General features: G+C 31.9%; 1 protein-coding gene across 1 annotated transcript; it reads right to left on the reverse strand.

Annotated features, from left to right (window-relative positions):
- Positions 1–3,448: 3,448 nt before the first annotated feature.
- On the reverse strand, positions 3,449–9,469 carry LOC114335110 (TBC1 domain family member 22B). The gene is made up of 4 exons (XM_028285277.2): positions 9,262–9,469; positions 8,024–8,157; positions 7,734–7,970; positions 3,449–4,492 (listed from the first exon to the last, which is right to left on the reverse strand). The coding sequence occupies exons 1-4, from the start codon at positions 9,324–9,326 to the stop codon at positions 3,534–3,536; spliced, it is 1,395 nt and encodes a 464-aa protein (XP_028141078.1). The 5' UTR covers positions 9,327–9,469; the 3' UTR covers positions 3,449–3,533.
- Positions 9,470–17,432: the final 7,963 nt, after the last annotated feature.

Here is a 17,432-nt window from a genome sequence, read left to right on the forward strand (position 1 = left end):
CTCATCAATATTGGTCTACCAACCTCCTTTGCCAACTTCATAAAATCAGCTTACTCTAATCGATCAGTTTCCTTAAAGATAAATCAAGAAATTTCGGAATCAAGAATATGTAGATCTGGATTACCACAAGGTAGTATCCTGAGCCCAATCCTCTACAGCCTGTACACAATGGATATAGAAAATGCTATATCACAAAAGTCTAAAATTATTCAATACGCTGATGATGTTGTTATTTACACCAGTAGCAAATCAGAGGACAAATGTATAGAAAATATCAACACTGAATTTATAAAAATCCAAAAATACCTAGACAACATAGGACTTTCCATATCCGAGTCCAAAACCAATATATGTATTTTCTCTAGAAACAGAAACAACTATCAAAGACAATTAACAATAGGAAAATATAAACTCTGTATTAGTAACTCTGTAAAATATCTTGGTCTGCATCTAGATAGAAAACTATTATGGAAGGACTGTATCCACCAAATTATCAAAAAAACAAGTAATTCTATAAATATCCTAAGAGCGTTTTGTAGAGCAAAGTGGGGAGCAGACCCAAATACGGCTTTACTATTCTACAAAACAATGGTACGATCAATAATGGATTATGGAAGTCAACTCTATGGAACAGCAGCAGATACACATCTAAATAAAATCGAGATACAACAAAATAAATGCTTAAGAGTTTGCCTGGGATATCTTAAGTCAACGCCCATAAACATTATACAATCTGAAGCCGTGGAACCTCCTCTTAAACTAAGAAGACAACTATTGAGCAGAAAATTCATGATAAAAACCATTTCAAAAAAAACTTCTTACCTCAATAGTGTATAGTCACTAACAGTTCAAGTTTTGACCCATAGATACTGGCACTTCAAGAAAACCCCCCTCATAGTAGAATCTTTCTCAGAAATAGCTGACATTACAGATATACTCTATTCCAACCAACTCCCTCCAGTTTTAATTTACTCACCTGAACAAATTTTTTCACGTGAAATTAGAACCTACTATTTTGAAAGTGAAGAAGTAGCAAGTATCAATCAAACAAAGTTCAACGAAACAAAAAACAAATACTGGCCAAACTATGATTCTATATTCACTGATGGATCAAAGTCAAAAGAATATACCAGTTGTGCCTTTTACCATTTTGAGGAAAATACTGACAAAAAATTTATTTTACCAAAGGAAGCTTCCATATACACTGCAGAACTAACAGCAATAGTGCAAGCTATGAAATACGTACTCGGCTCTAACCACGACAAATTTATAATATGTACGGACAGCAAAAGTGCAGTAGATAAACTTAAAAATGTTAAAATAAATAGATCAGTTAATCATATTGAAGCAAAAATCCTGTATTTACATAATGAGATACACATCAAGAATAAAGTCGTCATATATCTATGGGTAAAGGGACACGCAGGCATAACAGGTAATGAAATGGTGGATGCCTTAGCAAAAACAGCTCCAACATCAGGAGAAGAACTAAATCTTAAACTACCCCCGTCCGATTTATTCTTAAATCAAAGGAACAAAATAAATGAGATGTGGCAAAACCTATACAGTGCATCAACAACTGGAACAAACTTTTGTAAACACCAGCCAAGGATCCCCAGAAAACCATGGTTTCACAAAATACCAAACAGAAACTTTGTCGCCACAATAAATCGAATACGTGCAAACCATGCACTAACACCTTATTATAAGCACAAAATAAAAATTACAGACGATCCACTGTGTAGTTGTGGTAAAATGGGTACATTGGTACATGTTTTACTTGAATGTCCAATAAATATTGTAAACATTAATAATCTATATAAAAACTTAATTCACTACAAGATAAACCTTCCAATAGACCTAAATTGTATTATTTTTTCAGGAAATAATAATATACTTTATGTACTTCATCAACACATCATAAACTGTAAACTAAAATTGTAAAATTACTAACCAATTTTGTAAGCAATTCTGCAAAACAAACTAAATGTAAAGCATTAAAGGAAAAAAAAAGGTGAATACAAAAAAAAAATAAAAAAAAAATAATAAAAAAAATAAACCAAGTAAAAAAATGAACCAATTAAAAAAAAAAACAAAAAAAAACAAAAAAAAAAAGAAAACAAAAAAAAAATAAAAACATACACACAAAGAGGGCTAAAACCTCCGCGGCGTTGAACCGGGTTGATGCTCTAGCGCGGAAGGAAAAAAAAATTAAACACCTTACACTTTACTAATGCTACATATTACTAACAAAACAAATGAATACATCATGCTCAAGTTTGATACTATGAAACAATTTACACAAACTATTTATACAATCTAACATAGTCTGGCTAATTGGTCCTCACCAAAGCCATAAATTCCACGAAAAAAAAAAAAAAAAAAAAAAGCGTTTTGTTTCTTTTGTTGAACATTTTTTAGTCAGCACGTTGCATATCAGTCGTGAAAAAGGGCCCCGCGTAAAATGTTGATACGGGGCCCCTGCGGGGCTAGCTACGCTACTGGTTTCTAATACACATGATATCAAAATTGCAGTCATAAATAGCTAATATCCGATTTTATAAACAACTTTCAAGTTAAACTTTAATTTCTCGAAAACAGTAATTTTTGACTTGGTCAGTTTTTGCAGTATGCCGATGAAATAAGAGCGCTATTCCATTGTTTCGGCATCTCTTTCTTTTGCCAAACTGCTAGTGTCAAGCGGAATATTCTTTCCTTCAGTCTTTCGCCGCCTTCCTTAAAAATCTTAGCTGGGATACCACATTCTACTGCCCTTGTGTTATTTTTTAGGTCTTTTATTATTTCTTTGACTTCATTCAAAGTTGGTTCCTCGCATGGCCGTTCTCCATTCTCATTTACCTTTAGTTCCTCTTGTTGGTCTGTATTTAAGAGATCGTCGAAGTATTCCGCCCATCTGTTAATTTTTCTATTGTTTCTCCTAGAAGTAAACCTACTTTGTTTCTGCAATACTTTGTATTAGTGTTCTTAGTTTCTCTTAATTTCTTTTCGTTGTAGAATTTTTTTATTTCTTTGTTTATGTGAGCTTCTTCTATGTTTTCAATTGGTGTAAAGCTCTCTATATAGAAAGCATAGAAATTTAAGTAACAATACTTACCTTTCAACACTTTCCTCTTACTCTTAAGTAAGATATTCGGTCTGATATTGGTTGAAAATCTACAACTACTTTGTTTACTTTCTCGGACACCATAAATCCCACTTCCAAATATCTCTTGATCCCCTCACTTTTGAACAGTCTCTTTCCTATTTTTATTATTCCATTCATACATCCATTCTCCTTATTTTTCCGTTTTCCATAGTCGTATTCCTTTACTTTGCAGTTTCGGTGTCATGCCTACTCAGTTGTTTTTCTTCTAGTTTGTTTGGCAATTTTATTCTGGTATTTTCTTAGAGGGATATACTTATAACGAAAATAAATAAAAGCCAAAAGTGTACTTTAACAATGTACTTTAAAGAACCCGATACAAAAAATATAACATTGGACACATTATAATATCAATAAAAATCTAACTGATTTAACTATCACCGGAGTTATTACTTAAAAGGTGGTTGGGAGCATCTGCAAACATAACTTTCAGTTTGTAGGCCTCTGCAACCATTAAACTTATTTGAGAACTAGTCCAGGACTGAGTGGGTAAATTCTGCAACAACAGAAGCAGTCCCTGGAAGTCATGTTGTTGCATTAAGTCATCTTTCCAGTAAAGGAGGAAGGCAGCGCAGACATATAACTGAAACGTCGCGAAGCAATCATTTTCAGCTAGGTAGGTATCCCACAACCGAATAGTGCAGCGCAATGGCAATTCCCTAGTCAATAAATTATTTAACCATCTAAAGGAAAACTGAAGATAGCTCACGTTGTGTTCTTTTAAATGTTTGTGTAATGTTTCATCAACTCGTTTTATTAGTTCTTCAAGCTGAAGCACCTTTTTTTGAATACCTATTTGTGCAAAAACGTAATTGTCTTGTATACTATCCAGAAATTTGGATAAACACCAGAATGAATCTGCTTCCACAACCCTGCGTTGATCCTCAGTCAATTCATCAACGAAACACTTCTCAAATGGTTGATCTTCTTTTAAATATTCTTGCAAGAACACTATATAAAACGGCGTAACTAAATCATTTATACCCTGAACATATCCAGAGGCTGGATGACGTATTGACCAAATAAATAATATCCTTTCAAACATTATCTGAACTGTCTTTTGTTGAAATAATGGTATTGAAGGGTTCATTCTTGGCACATCAATATTAATTTGGTGTTGAATATCACGATTTGTTTCATCATGTTCTGTATAATAATATTTTTCTACTAGAGACCAATAATCGTGTCTCTTTCTTTCTAATACTTCATTTCTTCTTTCTATATTCATTGGAAGATACCCGGAAAGCAGTCTCCATGTGATACCCCTAACTTTTGCTGGTATACCAGACCAACTGAGCTGACACAATTCTTGTAATGTTAATGAAGTTTCTAAAACAAAAAAAAACTACTTAGGTACTAGATATTTTCCATATTTAATATTCTGCTAGTGGGCTTGGCAACATTGCTGTCAGTGAAGAAAGCCTTTAAGAAATGTTTCACCTACATTTTCACGATATTACGATTGTTTAGTGAAATACTAGTACCTATAGGAATTTCAAGTACCTATGACAATATGCTTCGTTGACTACAAAAAAAGGCATTCGATTGTGTACACTGAATAAATCTTTGATCCATTTTAATAGAGATGGGCGCACCTATACACATTGTGACATTTATTACATATCTGTACCAGTCCAATATGGCAACAGTACAACTAGAACAGACAACTAGAAGTTGTCAGTCCAATTCAGAACAGAGAGAGCAATTAGACAAGGATGCATTTATTTACCTGACTTATTCAATATATATGTTGAACATGTCATGAAAATAACTTTAGAAGGATGTATCTATAGAGTAAAGGAGTCTGGTAGAAAAAAGTCCAATTTAAAATTTGCTGATGACCCTAATAGAAATATCAAATACCATAAAATCAACAATCTCGTAAAAAGAATCATTAAGCAAGCCAAAGAAATTTTACTCATGTAAAGAAATAGAAGACCTCAAAAAAACATGACAGTTTCAACCTCCACAAGAAACTTAAATATACCTCCTGAATTAGAAGACTGAAAAATGCTCCCATACCTAAAAACGCAGACGGAAAAATTTGTGATCACGAACAACAATGCAAAAAATGGGAAAGATACAACAGTGACCTTTTTGACAATCCTTCTTGAGACAATGTTAGAGAGTTGATGAAACCAGTTAGAGAGAGGTCCCAGTATACTGCAATCAGAAGTCAGAAAAGCAATACAGTAAACCAAAAATAATAAAGCACCTGGACCAAATCTAATCCCTGCTGAGTTACTTAAACTTTTGGATGACGCAAACATTACCTACTTAACCACTCTATTTAACAAAATTCCCAAAGAAAAGCAACCCTACCAAATGCAGGGATTTTAGAGCAATCAGTGTGATGAGCCACACTCTTAAGATACTTTTACATCAAACCGAGTATTGCTTATGTGCTAAAATATAATGGGTAATAAGTAATTGGATTTAGAAATGGTGTAGGAACTAGAGTGGTACTATTTTGTGCGTGCATTCTTTTACAAAAAAGTTGGGAGTTCTGAAAGAATGTTTGTTTTACTGACTTTGAGAAGGCCAACTGAGTTCAACATGATACCCTATTCAATTGCACGTGGGCAGCAAGACTTGACGACTATGATATAAGACTGTTAAAATACTTATATTACAATCAAGTAGCCTCTATCCAAACTGGGGATAGTAGTAAGTACTGAAAAACTACCCATAAAACATGGAGTATGACAGGGTTATGTTTCGTCAACCAGTCTTTTTAATCTATACTCTGAAGAAATCTTTAGCTTTGAATGACAGAAAAGAAGAAGTAAGACTAGGCAGAAAAATAATCAACCATATCAGATAGGCTGACTATACAGATGTTCTAGCAGAAATGTTCAAGATCTCCAGACATCAGAAATGTAGTCAGTGAAGCAAGTTATCTGAGAGGCCTTAAATTAACATTTCAAAGACAAAATGGATGGTGGTCGAGGAATAAGACAAGGAGACAATATTTCACCAAAATTGTTAAAAACAGCTCTAGAGTCAATATTTAAAAACACTCACTCACAACATATGGGACACAAGATCAAAATACAAACAAATTAACATATTATTTAAATCCCATATATGTAAACATATTTATTATTTATCTTCGTTTGTATATTGTTCTAAGTTTGTTATGCAATAGTTGAATGAACATTTTTTAAAGTAAGGTACCACGTAAAAATATTAAATAATACAGGGTGTAACGAAAATACAGGTCATAAATTAAATCACATATTCTGAGACCAAAAATAGTTCGAATGAACCTAATTTACCTTAGTACAAATATGCACATAAAAAAAGTTACAGCCCTTTGAAGTTACAAAATGAAAATCGATTTTTTCGAATATATCGAAAACTATTAGAGATTTTTTATTGAAAATGGACATGTGGCATTCTTATGGCAGGAACATCTTAAAAAAAAATTATAGTGAAATTTGTGCACCCCATAAAAATATTATGGGGGTTTTGTTCCCTTAAACCCCCCAAACTTTTGTGTATGTTCCAATTAAATTATTATTGTGGTACCATGAGTTAAATTCAATATTTCTAAAACTTTTTTGCCTCTTAGTAATTTTTCAATAAGGCAGTTTTTATCGAGTTGCGGCTTCTTTTTTAATATGTTTACATAAAAATTTTATGGGGGTTTTGTTCCTTTAAACCCCCCAAATGTTTGGGTATGTTCCAATTAAACTTTTACTGCGGTACCATTAGTTAAACACAGTGTTTTTAAAACTTTTTTGCCTCTTTGTATTTTTTCGAGAAGGCACTTTTTATCGAGATATTACTTCTTTTTTAATATGGTCCAAAATATACCTAAGAATGTAAATGATAAATAAATTTTCATATTATTACCAAGTCTCCATAATCATACTTAGCCATATACAAATATGTGGTGGATTTGACAAATATTCAAGATATCTCGATAAAAACTGACTTTTCGAAAAAGTACTAAGAGGCAAAAAAGTTTTTCAAATATTGTGTTTAACTAATGGTACTACAGTAATAATTAAATTGGAACGTACACAAAAGTTTGGGGGGGTTTAAAGGAACAAAACCCCCATAACATTTTTATGGTGTGTCCAAATTTCACTATAATTTTTTCTTAAGATACTACTACCATAAGAATGCCACATGTCTATTTTCAATAAAAGATCTCTAATAGTTTTTGATATATTGGAAAACATCGATTTTCATTTTGTAATTTCAAAGGGCTGTAACTTTTTTTATGTGCACATTTGTACTAAGGTAAGTTAGGTTCAATCAAACTATTTTTGATCCCAGAATATGTGATTAAATTTATGACCTGTATTTTTGTTACACCCTGTATAAAAAGTATGATAAATGTACATGTTATAATAATATACAGTGGTACCCACTTATTAGAATACCAGTTATAGGAATATTTCGGTTTAAGGAATACAAATTTGATGTCCTGAAACGTTTCTACTAGCCACCAATGATCGGTTATTAGAATATCCAGGTTATAGGAATACTTTTGCTTGGCACAAAGACTATTCCAATAAACTGGTTCGACTGTACTAAAAAAAAAAGAAATTAAACTTACCTAGGATATTTTCAAATCTTTCTAATTTTTTTTCAACACCTTCTTGTTCGCAAGGCAATCTACGAATTGGTTTTGGCCGACCAGGTATTCGACTAATTTTAATTGATTCGGTTTCAGAAATATTCATCCGCTTACTATGTTTCTTTTCAGTGGATGCTTCAGATTCAGTCGTACTTCTATGACTATTCAGTACATTTAAAGCTGCAGAGTGTGCTACTTTCTTTGATATTTTTGTATCTGAAAGAATCCGAAATTAGTAAGAGTTTTAATATCATTTTAAATTACCTTACTTTCTAATCCTGATATAATACAAAACTCATCATCATCTAAATCCCAAGCATCACTAACTGATGCTTGAAAGTCTTGAAATGAGGTTGAACCTGGAGTTTTCCTAATGTCCTTTACATCACGCTTCGGACTTGGTCTAAAATAGTTCAGTAAATTATCTTTTAACTGCAACATAACAATCTTAAATATTAAGTGTAAATAAGAACTTCAAATACAATGAGTAAAAACAATGTGAAAACTATCATGTACTCCAAATAATTCTACAAAAAATTAACTCAAAACAATACAATATGAAGAATACAAAAACTATTCATCTTAACAAGTGTTTAATAAAACAATATTGATGTTTCACTGAACAGAATGTGTGATAGTGTTAGCATTTTTAAAGTCAAGCAGATATACAGGGCATTAGTCATTAGCATTAGTCATTCTTCTTCTTCATGTACCATGTCTTTTTAGAACGTTGGTTATCATCACAGCTATCTTAATTTTAGTCATTAATATTAGTCAATATCACAAACCTTGTATTAAAAAAATGATAAGGTCCAGGAGAGTTCAAAAATGTAAAACATATAATTTCCAGTGAGAGAAGAAATATCACTGAATTAAGTGAATACAATTAACTGATGGGAAAACATAAATAAAAAAGCATAAATGCAGAAAATGACAGAATAGATTCTGTTGGGATGATAAGAGAAGCAAGTTAAGATGTTCCTGAACAGACGAAATAGATGAGTATAAGCAAAGAAAATAAGAATGACGGGGAAGATATAAATAAATAGAAAAATTGATTAAAGCAAGAAAGACTGAAAATTAGCTCCTTTATATTATAAAAAGGAAAAGATATTTAGCTTGTATGGTATTCTTCTAGGGTCTACTATTGGCTACTGTGTGAGATGCCAATAAAAAATAAGGTTCCAAACAAAATTATCAGACAAAACTATAATGTGTTATCAGAAGTAGTAGAACACATAAAAACGAAATTGCTGCAATAGTAGGAGTATGCCACAACAGCAAAAAATATATAGATACTTAGGATAATAGAATAAATTTCTACAGGAAGAAGAAAAACTAAAAGGCCTAGATTATGGGACAACTAGGTGCAAGAATTTAAAACTCAAGGATTATAAGAAGGTATTTGGGAATATAGATACCACTGAAAATTCAGGATAATATAAGGAAAGCATTTTCTAAACTAATGTTGCTTTTAAGTATCTGTAATAAGCTTAATTATTTTTACCTTCCAGCTACTGATTTTACATTCTTCTTCCAAAAAGAAGATTTCTCCTGGTGTTCACTTTCCATTCTACAATGATCATATTTCGAATAGTAAATTTAAATTATTTCAGCAATCATTTCAAAACTTATTTTGAATTAAAAACAAATTTAGAAGGAAAAAAACAAAAATAACCTCACTCTTTATTTACTGAACTGACAGATCGAGCACAGAATAATTTCAATGGTCACGTGACAGCAACGCTGCCATACTTCACCTACAACCCAAGAAAATACAGAACTATTTAAAATAAACTATCATAATAATTAATAATAATCAGTGGCGGCTGGTTAGGATCGGCAGTGCCGACCCACACATTTATGGACACATTACAGATTTTTTTAAATATTTAATTTAATCAGAGTTGATGATATTCGTTTCTGTGAAATAAAAAAAATATCTGTGAGACAATACAGACTAAATTTTATTCATTGTTTTTAAAAAAATTCGATCGATCCCATACGTTGTGATTCCTGTGCGCTGTGCGTAAGATACTTTTCAAAAATGATCCTATAGCCATGCACCCGATTGCGATTCTGTGTTTTCGGCAAGCCGTCCCCAGATTGAAGATTAGGTTGTAATAAGAAGCTATGGAATATTAGCCGGTAGGCAACCAATTATACATTTCCCGTATCTATTTGAATGGCAAGTACGGCAGAAACCAATCTACCGAGCGGTGATCTGCGAACGGTAGCATAAGGCACGTACCTAGCCAGGTACCCAGCTATCGCGCCCGAGATAAAATTATGAAATAGGTAAATAGGTAGTTTTACGTCGTTTAATGATTGATATTGTCATTTTTTTAAGTTGTCAGGAATTACCATTTAGGTGACAGGATGAATCGGAGGATTCGTTACATCAAGTTAATTATAGAGAACAAATAAAATTGTTTAACAAATTTTCTAATTTACTTTTTAACGAAGACATTTAGCGGCGTACCCAAAACAGCACAGAATGAGCATTTTGCTACTTCGAAACAACATAGACTAAATAGCCTTAATTTATAAACAGGTTTAGGTTCTAAATTTATAGGAAAAAACAAAAAAAAAACAAAAAATTAAAAAAACAAAAACCAAAAATCTCATCCTATGAAATTGAAGCCTTTAATTAGATGGCATACCTATCTGGGGAGACAAAACCTTGCCGACCCTGTCCCTAAAGCCACGAGCCGCCACTGATAATAATAAATAAACTATCACAATTTTATCTAATATTATTTCTTTTCTAAGAAAGCGGATAAAATAAGAAAAATGCGTTGATCTACCTCTACCTATTTGTTATTATACCGATTATACACATAAACAACTAGTTTCGGCAACACTGAGTTTTGTAAACACAAAGTCATAGCCACCTTTTCGAAACTACGATTTTAAAGTACAAATTCTGGTAAACTTTATAGTATTTTTTGAGTTGAACAAGAAAATATTATTAATTAGAAGTTTGTACAAAATAATATTAAAAGTAATTCCTTGTAAGTAACGTTTATTACACAAAAAAAAAAACAATAACAAGAATATAAACGGGATTCACTTTTTTTTTTAAATCATAAGAAAACTAATAAGTATTTTTCAAAAATTTAAACGCAGATTGAAAGATTACATTGGTACCAAGGGCCCAAAGTTCCTGAGAACTTCTATGTTTATTTTAATAAGTTACAGGGGTGAAAAACTAAGAAAATTTAGTGTGATTTTTCATTCATTCTAAGGGACTTTCGGCCCTCGGTAATAAAGTAATCTTTTATTCTGCGTTTAAATTTTTCAAAAATACTTATTAGTTTTCTCAGAATTCGAAAAAAATGATAACATTTAAATTACAGACGTCAAAATTTTGCATTTTTTTCCTTTCCCCTTAAAGTTTGTCGCACTTATTTAGAAACACCCTGAATGGATGAAGAACAAATCTAGTTGTTAAACATAAGCGAATTAATCAAAAAACAGAATGTTAAGAAAACCGGAGTCTATAGTTGGGTTTTAATTTCAGTGTTTTAAAAATTCCCTGTACACCATAAAAATTTAACTGGTTAGCAACAATATTATTACAGCAGTATTGTTAAAGAATTAGGCTATAACATATTAAAAAAATCACTTAAATCTGCCAACAGCTTTAGGAAATATAAGACATTAAAAATGACAAAATTTTTAAGTGGACGGATTTCTATATGCACGCAAGTTTATATAAAAATATATTATATTGAACTAAAATCATATTAATAACATACCTTTTAATGTTCTTTATAATTTGGAGCACGAAATATTGTAAAGTAAAATATTTCAGTTTCTCTGTAAATACAGTGAAAATTATTTAAAAACAAATGAGACTGTCAGAATTAATCGGTCTACCAATAGATGTTGCCAAGTTTCAACTTGGCTTGTTAAGTAAAGGTGGCTATGACAAAGTACATAAAATATAATAAAATGTCAAATGTCACAATATTTTTAAAATTCATATTTTAATGTGTTTTTATAAGGTTTTTTATATTGTATTTTTTGCAATTTCTCCAACCTAGTGACGATACGCATTTTAAAAACTCAATTTAAAAACAACATACCATCTAAAAGGTCACAAAATTGTCATTTTACTCCATTAAAGTAGTGTGTGGTAGTGTACTGAAGAAGTTGAGAAGTTTTATTGTTAATAAAGTCACTATAAGCCAAGATCAATATTTTACAAAAGTTGTTAGGATGTTGAAAATCTTGGCACCTCATCTGCGTTAAAATGTAGAAATAATACACTGAATTACTTGGATAAAGTTGGGATTCATTTATTACCATGGCCCCCAAGGAGTCCAGACTTAAATCCAATAGAGCATGCATGAGATATTCTGGAACGAGATATTCGAGGTGACCATGGTGAGTTTGGAACTATGAAGATTTGAAGCAAGTAGTTCGGATGGATGGGAGCAAATCCGTCAGGCAGACTTTGAGCTGTAATTAGGGCTCGTGGAGGTAATACTGTAATACACCCTACTAAATATCGTTGTTCATAAAAAATGTTTAAATTAAAAAAAAGAATGTTTTTATTTGCAGATTTTCAAATTTTTTAAATTTACATTATTTTTTCTGTGTAACATGCTTGAGTTGTAATAAATTTGACTTTTAAATTTTGTTTATTATTAAATACTCAATTGGGAACATCTTAAACATTTTTAAACACCAATTTCTAGGAAAGACCTGAGGGTCTCGGTAATTTTGCACCCCAGTGTAATTTGTAGTTAACACAATGTGTACGCATGTCTGATCCTAAGACATACTCTGAACGGACCAAAATAAGCACATTATAAATGTGTATTGTGTATAATCAATGGCATATATGCGTGCCTTCTGCTTATTGGTAAAGGCATCATGTGGCTAGCTAACATGTATGCAGGCCTGGCCCCAGGGGTGGGCGAACTGGGCGGCCAATTTAGGGGCGGCAATTTTAAGAGGACAGCCAATTTTTGAAATTGAAGAAATAATAAATTATGTTTTTAATATTATAAAAAATCAATATTATGAACAAGAGCATCAAAAATGCAACTGTAAAAACGAGAATTATTAAGTGAAACAATAACTAAGTCGCGAACAATGCTGGTATAGTCTCACACTTTGCAGTTTCTTTCTTTTCCTTAGTCACAAAAAATTTACAACTTTTTTTCACCATCTATTCATCGTTGGGCTATACTAAAAAATCATGTTTCTAGCATAACATTGAAACCTTTATCCGAAACTATGTAAATGGGAACTAGATGAGAATTGATTCAATTACTACGATCAGATACCAAATTAAAGAAATCTATGCTCTTGTAGAAATCACTGTCAATAAAACCAACGATAAAATGGTTGCTCATGAGGCAAGCTGTTTGGAAAATCAAATACATGATTCTAGTTTTTATTGCTCTGTGGTAATAGGTATGGCATGACATTTTACTTCACGTCAACGTAGTCAGCAAATCGCTGAGCAACGCAGAGTATTGATATTCATTTGAGTGTATCAATCTGTCAGTTTATTAGAAAAAACAGAAATCCATTTTAAGTCTCTCAGAAGTGATTTAAAATTCCAGGACTATTTGACAGACGCAAAAGAGTTCCACCGAAGTTAAAAATTGAAAACCCGAAAATCAGAGGCACACTAACATCAAGAAAGAGGAAAGTGAAAAGACAATTCGGCTATGAGGCTGAAAATGAAAGAATGGACCTAGATCCAGAGATACGATATATATGTTGACTTTTATTTGTGATAGATTTCAGCAAAATAAGTACTTTAGATTTATACAATCTCTTTTCTTTTTACTTTTACATTTACTTGACGTTATTTGCTCAAATATGTAAAAATTTTATGCAAATAAAAAAAAATTATTCTATTCTAAGAGCCATGGAGAAATTTTTGAGTTTTTGTACGACATAAACCAAATTAAGCATATGACTGCTAGTGATTTATCAGATAAATGTTTTAAGCTATGTGATGCTTTAACTTTTGATGAGTCAAAAGATCTAAATTATGCTGATCTAAAAGATGCACTCGAAGTATTTTCCACGATTGTGAAGCCCAAGAGTACACCTCTAGAGACACTGAAAATGATTAGAGAGTATGATTTTGATTTCGCACCCAACGTTAGTGTTGCTTTGAGGATTTTTGTAACCCTACCAGTGACAGGGCCTTTAGAACCTTTTCAAAGCTAAAATTAATAAAAAATTACTTAAGATCAACTACAGCAGGAAAAATGAAAGAATGCCCATGAACGAACATAGAAAACACGCTGTATTTTCCTTTCACCGTGTCATACAAAAAATTGGCCAGCGCAAGTACATGTAATAATTTATTACATGTACTTGCGCTGGGCAATTTTCTTTGTGACACAGTGACAGGAAAATACAGCGTGTTTTATATGTTCGTTCATGGGTATTCTTTCATTTTTCCGACTGTATGTCCCCAGGAACGTTTGAGTGCACTAGCGACAATCTCTATTGAATACGAAATAGCGGAGCCCCTGGATCTTTGAGAATTATTAAAGACTTAAAAGACTCTCTCGTACCAAGATAAAAAGAGTAGTACTTACTTAGAAAAGTAAGTGTGTAATTATGGATATGCATGGTGAGTTTTTGGATATTAAAGCATGTTTTAATATACTAATAGTAATGTAGTAAAAGTTCATGAAAATATTGCAAATATATATTTTTTAAGCATATATCGTTCAAATACAGTGGAAAATGGCTTATTAAATAATTTAGCACAAAGCACACATCAATAAAAATACAATCGTGATTTAAGTTGGCGATCGCTGAAGGAAGGTGGTGAGTCATGGGTCTACCAAAGGGGAGAGGAGGCAGCGCGGTCGCCAATCTTGCCCAGGGCGGCAAAATCTATAGGGCCGGGCCTGCATGTATGCCGTCCCCTTGGAACTTCTTAAAGTAAATTTAAATAAACTTGATAGAGTTCAGCATACCTTTCTCAGATACGTAGCTTTTAAACAACATATACAGGGTGTAACAAAAATACAGGTCATAAGTTTAATCACATATTTTGGGACCAAAAATAGTTCGATTGAACCCAACTTACCTTAGTACAAATGTGCACATAAAAAAAGTTACAGCCCTTTGAAGCTACAAAATAAAAATCGATTTTTCCAATACAGTGGAACCTCGATTATCCGTCAGGGCACCAGACCAAGGGTATGACGGATAATCGAACAGACGGTTAACAGAACATTAAAAAAATAAAAATTCATAGTGTTATGGTGACACCCTGAATTATGGTGACACACAGATATTGACTATTAATTATTGTGATGTGCATTTTTATTTTCGGCTTGCGATTCTAAAAATAGAACTCTAAAAGTATGGTATCATTTATCATTACCTATTTAAATTGAATTTTAATCCAGAGTCCTGAATAAGAACAAAAATTATTTAAATAAAAAAATGCGGTGATGGCATAACTGTACGTGTACACTTCAATTAATTCCTTTTGGCTTATCGCAATGCTCAAAGAAAATGAATTGATGACTAAATTTTTACTTATATGTATACAATATAGCTTATGTATGGACCCTGACGGTTAACAGATGTGAAGGTTAATAGAGGGACGGATAATCGAGGTTCCACTGTATATCGAAAACTATTGGAGATTTTTTATTGAAGATGAACATGTGGCATTCTTATGGTAGTAGTATCTTAAGAAAAAATTATAGTGAAATTTAGACACCCCATAAAAATTTGATGGGGGTTTTGTTCCTTTAAACCCCCCAAACTTTTGTGTATGTTCCAATTTAATTATTATTGTAGTACCATTAGTTAAACACAATGTTTTAAAAACTTTTTTGCCTCTTAGTACTTTTTCGAAAAGTCAGTTTTTATCGAGATATTTTGCATATTTGTCAATTCCACCACATATTTGTATATGGCTAAGTACGATTATGGAGACTTGATAATAATAGGAAAATTTATTTAATAATTTATTTAAAGAAGCGACATCTCGATAAAAGGTGCCTTATCGAAAAAATACAAAGAACCAAAAAAGTTTTAAAAACACTGTGTTTAACTAATGGTATCGCAGTAATGGTTTAATTGGAACATATACAACCATTTGGGGGGTTTAAAGGAACAAAACCTCCATAGAATCTTTATGTAAACATATTAGAAAAGAAGCTGCAACTCGATAAAAACTGCCTTGTCGAAAAAATACTAAGAGCCAGAAAAGTTTTAAAAATATTGGGTACACAAAAGTTTGGGGGGGTTTAAGGGAACAAAACCCCCATAAAATTTTTATGGGGTGCGCAAATTCCACTATAATTTTTCTTTAAGATATTTCTGCCATAAAAATGCCACATGTCCATTTTCAATAAAAAATCTCTAATAGTTTTCGATATATTGGAAAAAATCGATTTTCAATTTGTAACTTCAAAGGGCTGTAACTTTTTTTATGTGCATATTTGTACTAAGGTAAGTTAGGTTTATTCGAACTATTTTTGGTCCCAGAATAGGTGATTTAATTTATGACCTGTATTTTTGTTACACCTTGTATATCGTAGCTACACAGATATTGAATTATTATTGAATATTACTTCATTAGAAACCCGTAGAAAAAGAAAAGATCTGACAATCTTATTCAACATTATTAATGGTAATAGTAGCTGTCCCGATCTTCTGTCAAAAATTAGTCTTTTTGTACCTACTCGGTCAACAAGACAAACTCAAACTTTTCACATAAGCTTTCATAGATATAACTATACTTACAACAATTTTTTACCACGAACACTTAGACTTGCGAATTCTCTAAATGACTTAAATATATTCTGCAATTCCTTGGATAGATTTAAAAACCATTTGTTGAACATACAATGTTTGTGATATAATTTCTATCAGCAATTTTTTAAGCTTAAACTTTGTTTGTTTTTTATATCGTAATGTTCTTTTTTTCCTTTAACTTATTAGCTTTGTTATCCAATACATATTATAATGTTTGTTCTTTGTGTCGACACTGTTTATGGTTTTGCTTTTGTCTTTGTAATATTTTTTTTTGTAATAATATTTTCTGAATTGGGCTTGCCCGTAAATAAATAAATAAATAAATAATTAGTGAAGTTTATGTAATGAAAAAAATTGAAATTTAATGGGTCAACTGATTCATTCCCTGCAATCTCTTGCAATTGAACATTCACTCTAAGGCCACATTTACGCGACAAGTATTTAACACACGTTTTGATAATGCATGGTTACAACTACATACATTTTATTTGAGGCTGTTGACATGCTGATGCATGTTTAGCACCTCAACTAATATGTATGTACATAGTTGTAATTGTGCGTTATGAAAAACATAGGTTAAGCTCTTGTTATATGAACGAGGTTAAGATTAGTAGATTACTTATAGTCCAGGGTAATAGGGTTTTTCCCATGACACTCGAGCAGCCAGGGCACTGAAGCGTTTTTTCGACAGGTAATACCTATAAGAGCAAATTGTAACTGCGTAGGATCTGGCGGCCATTTTTATTTATAAACAATTAAGTGTCAAAAAATGGCATTTTTCCCTTTTTTTTTCAAATCAATGGAAAACAGGGAAACTTATGGTTTTTTTAGTACAAATATCTTTGAGATTATGGAAAAAGCTTTAAAATGACGTATTACAAAGTTTGATATACTCATTTATTGTTAATATAA

This window comes from Diabrotica virgifera, chromosome 10 (genome assembly GCF_917563875.1).
Source record: "Diabrotica virgifera virgifera chromosome 10, PGI_DIABVI_V3a".
Lineage (NCBI taxonomy): Eukaryota > Metazoa > Arthropoda > Insecta > Coleoptera > Chrysomelidae > Diabrotica > Diabrotica virgifera.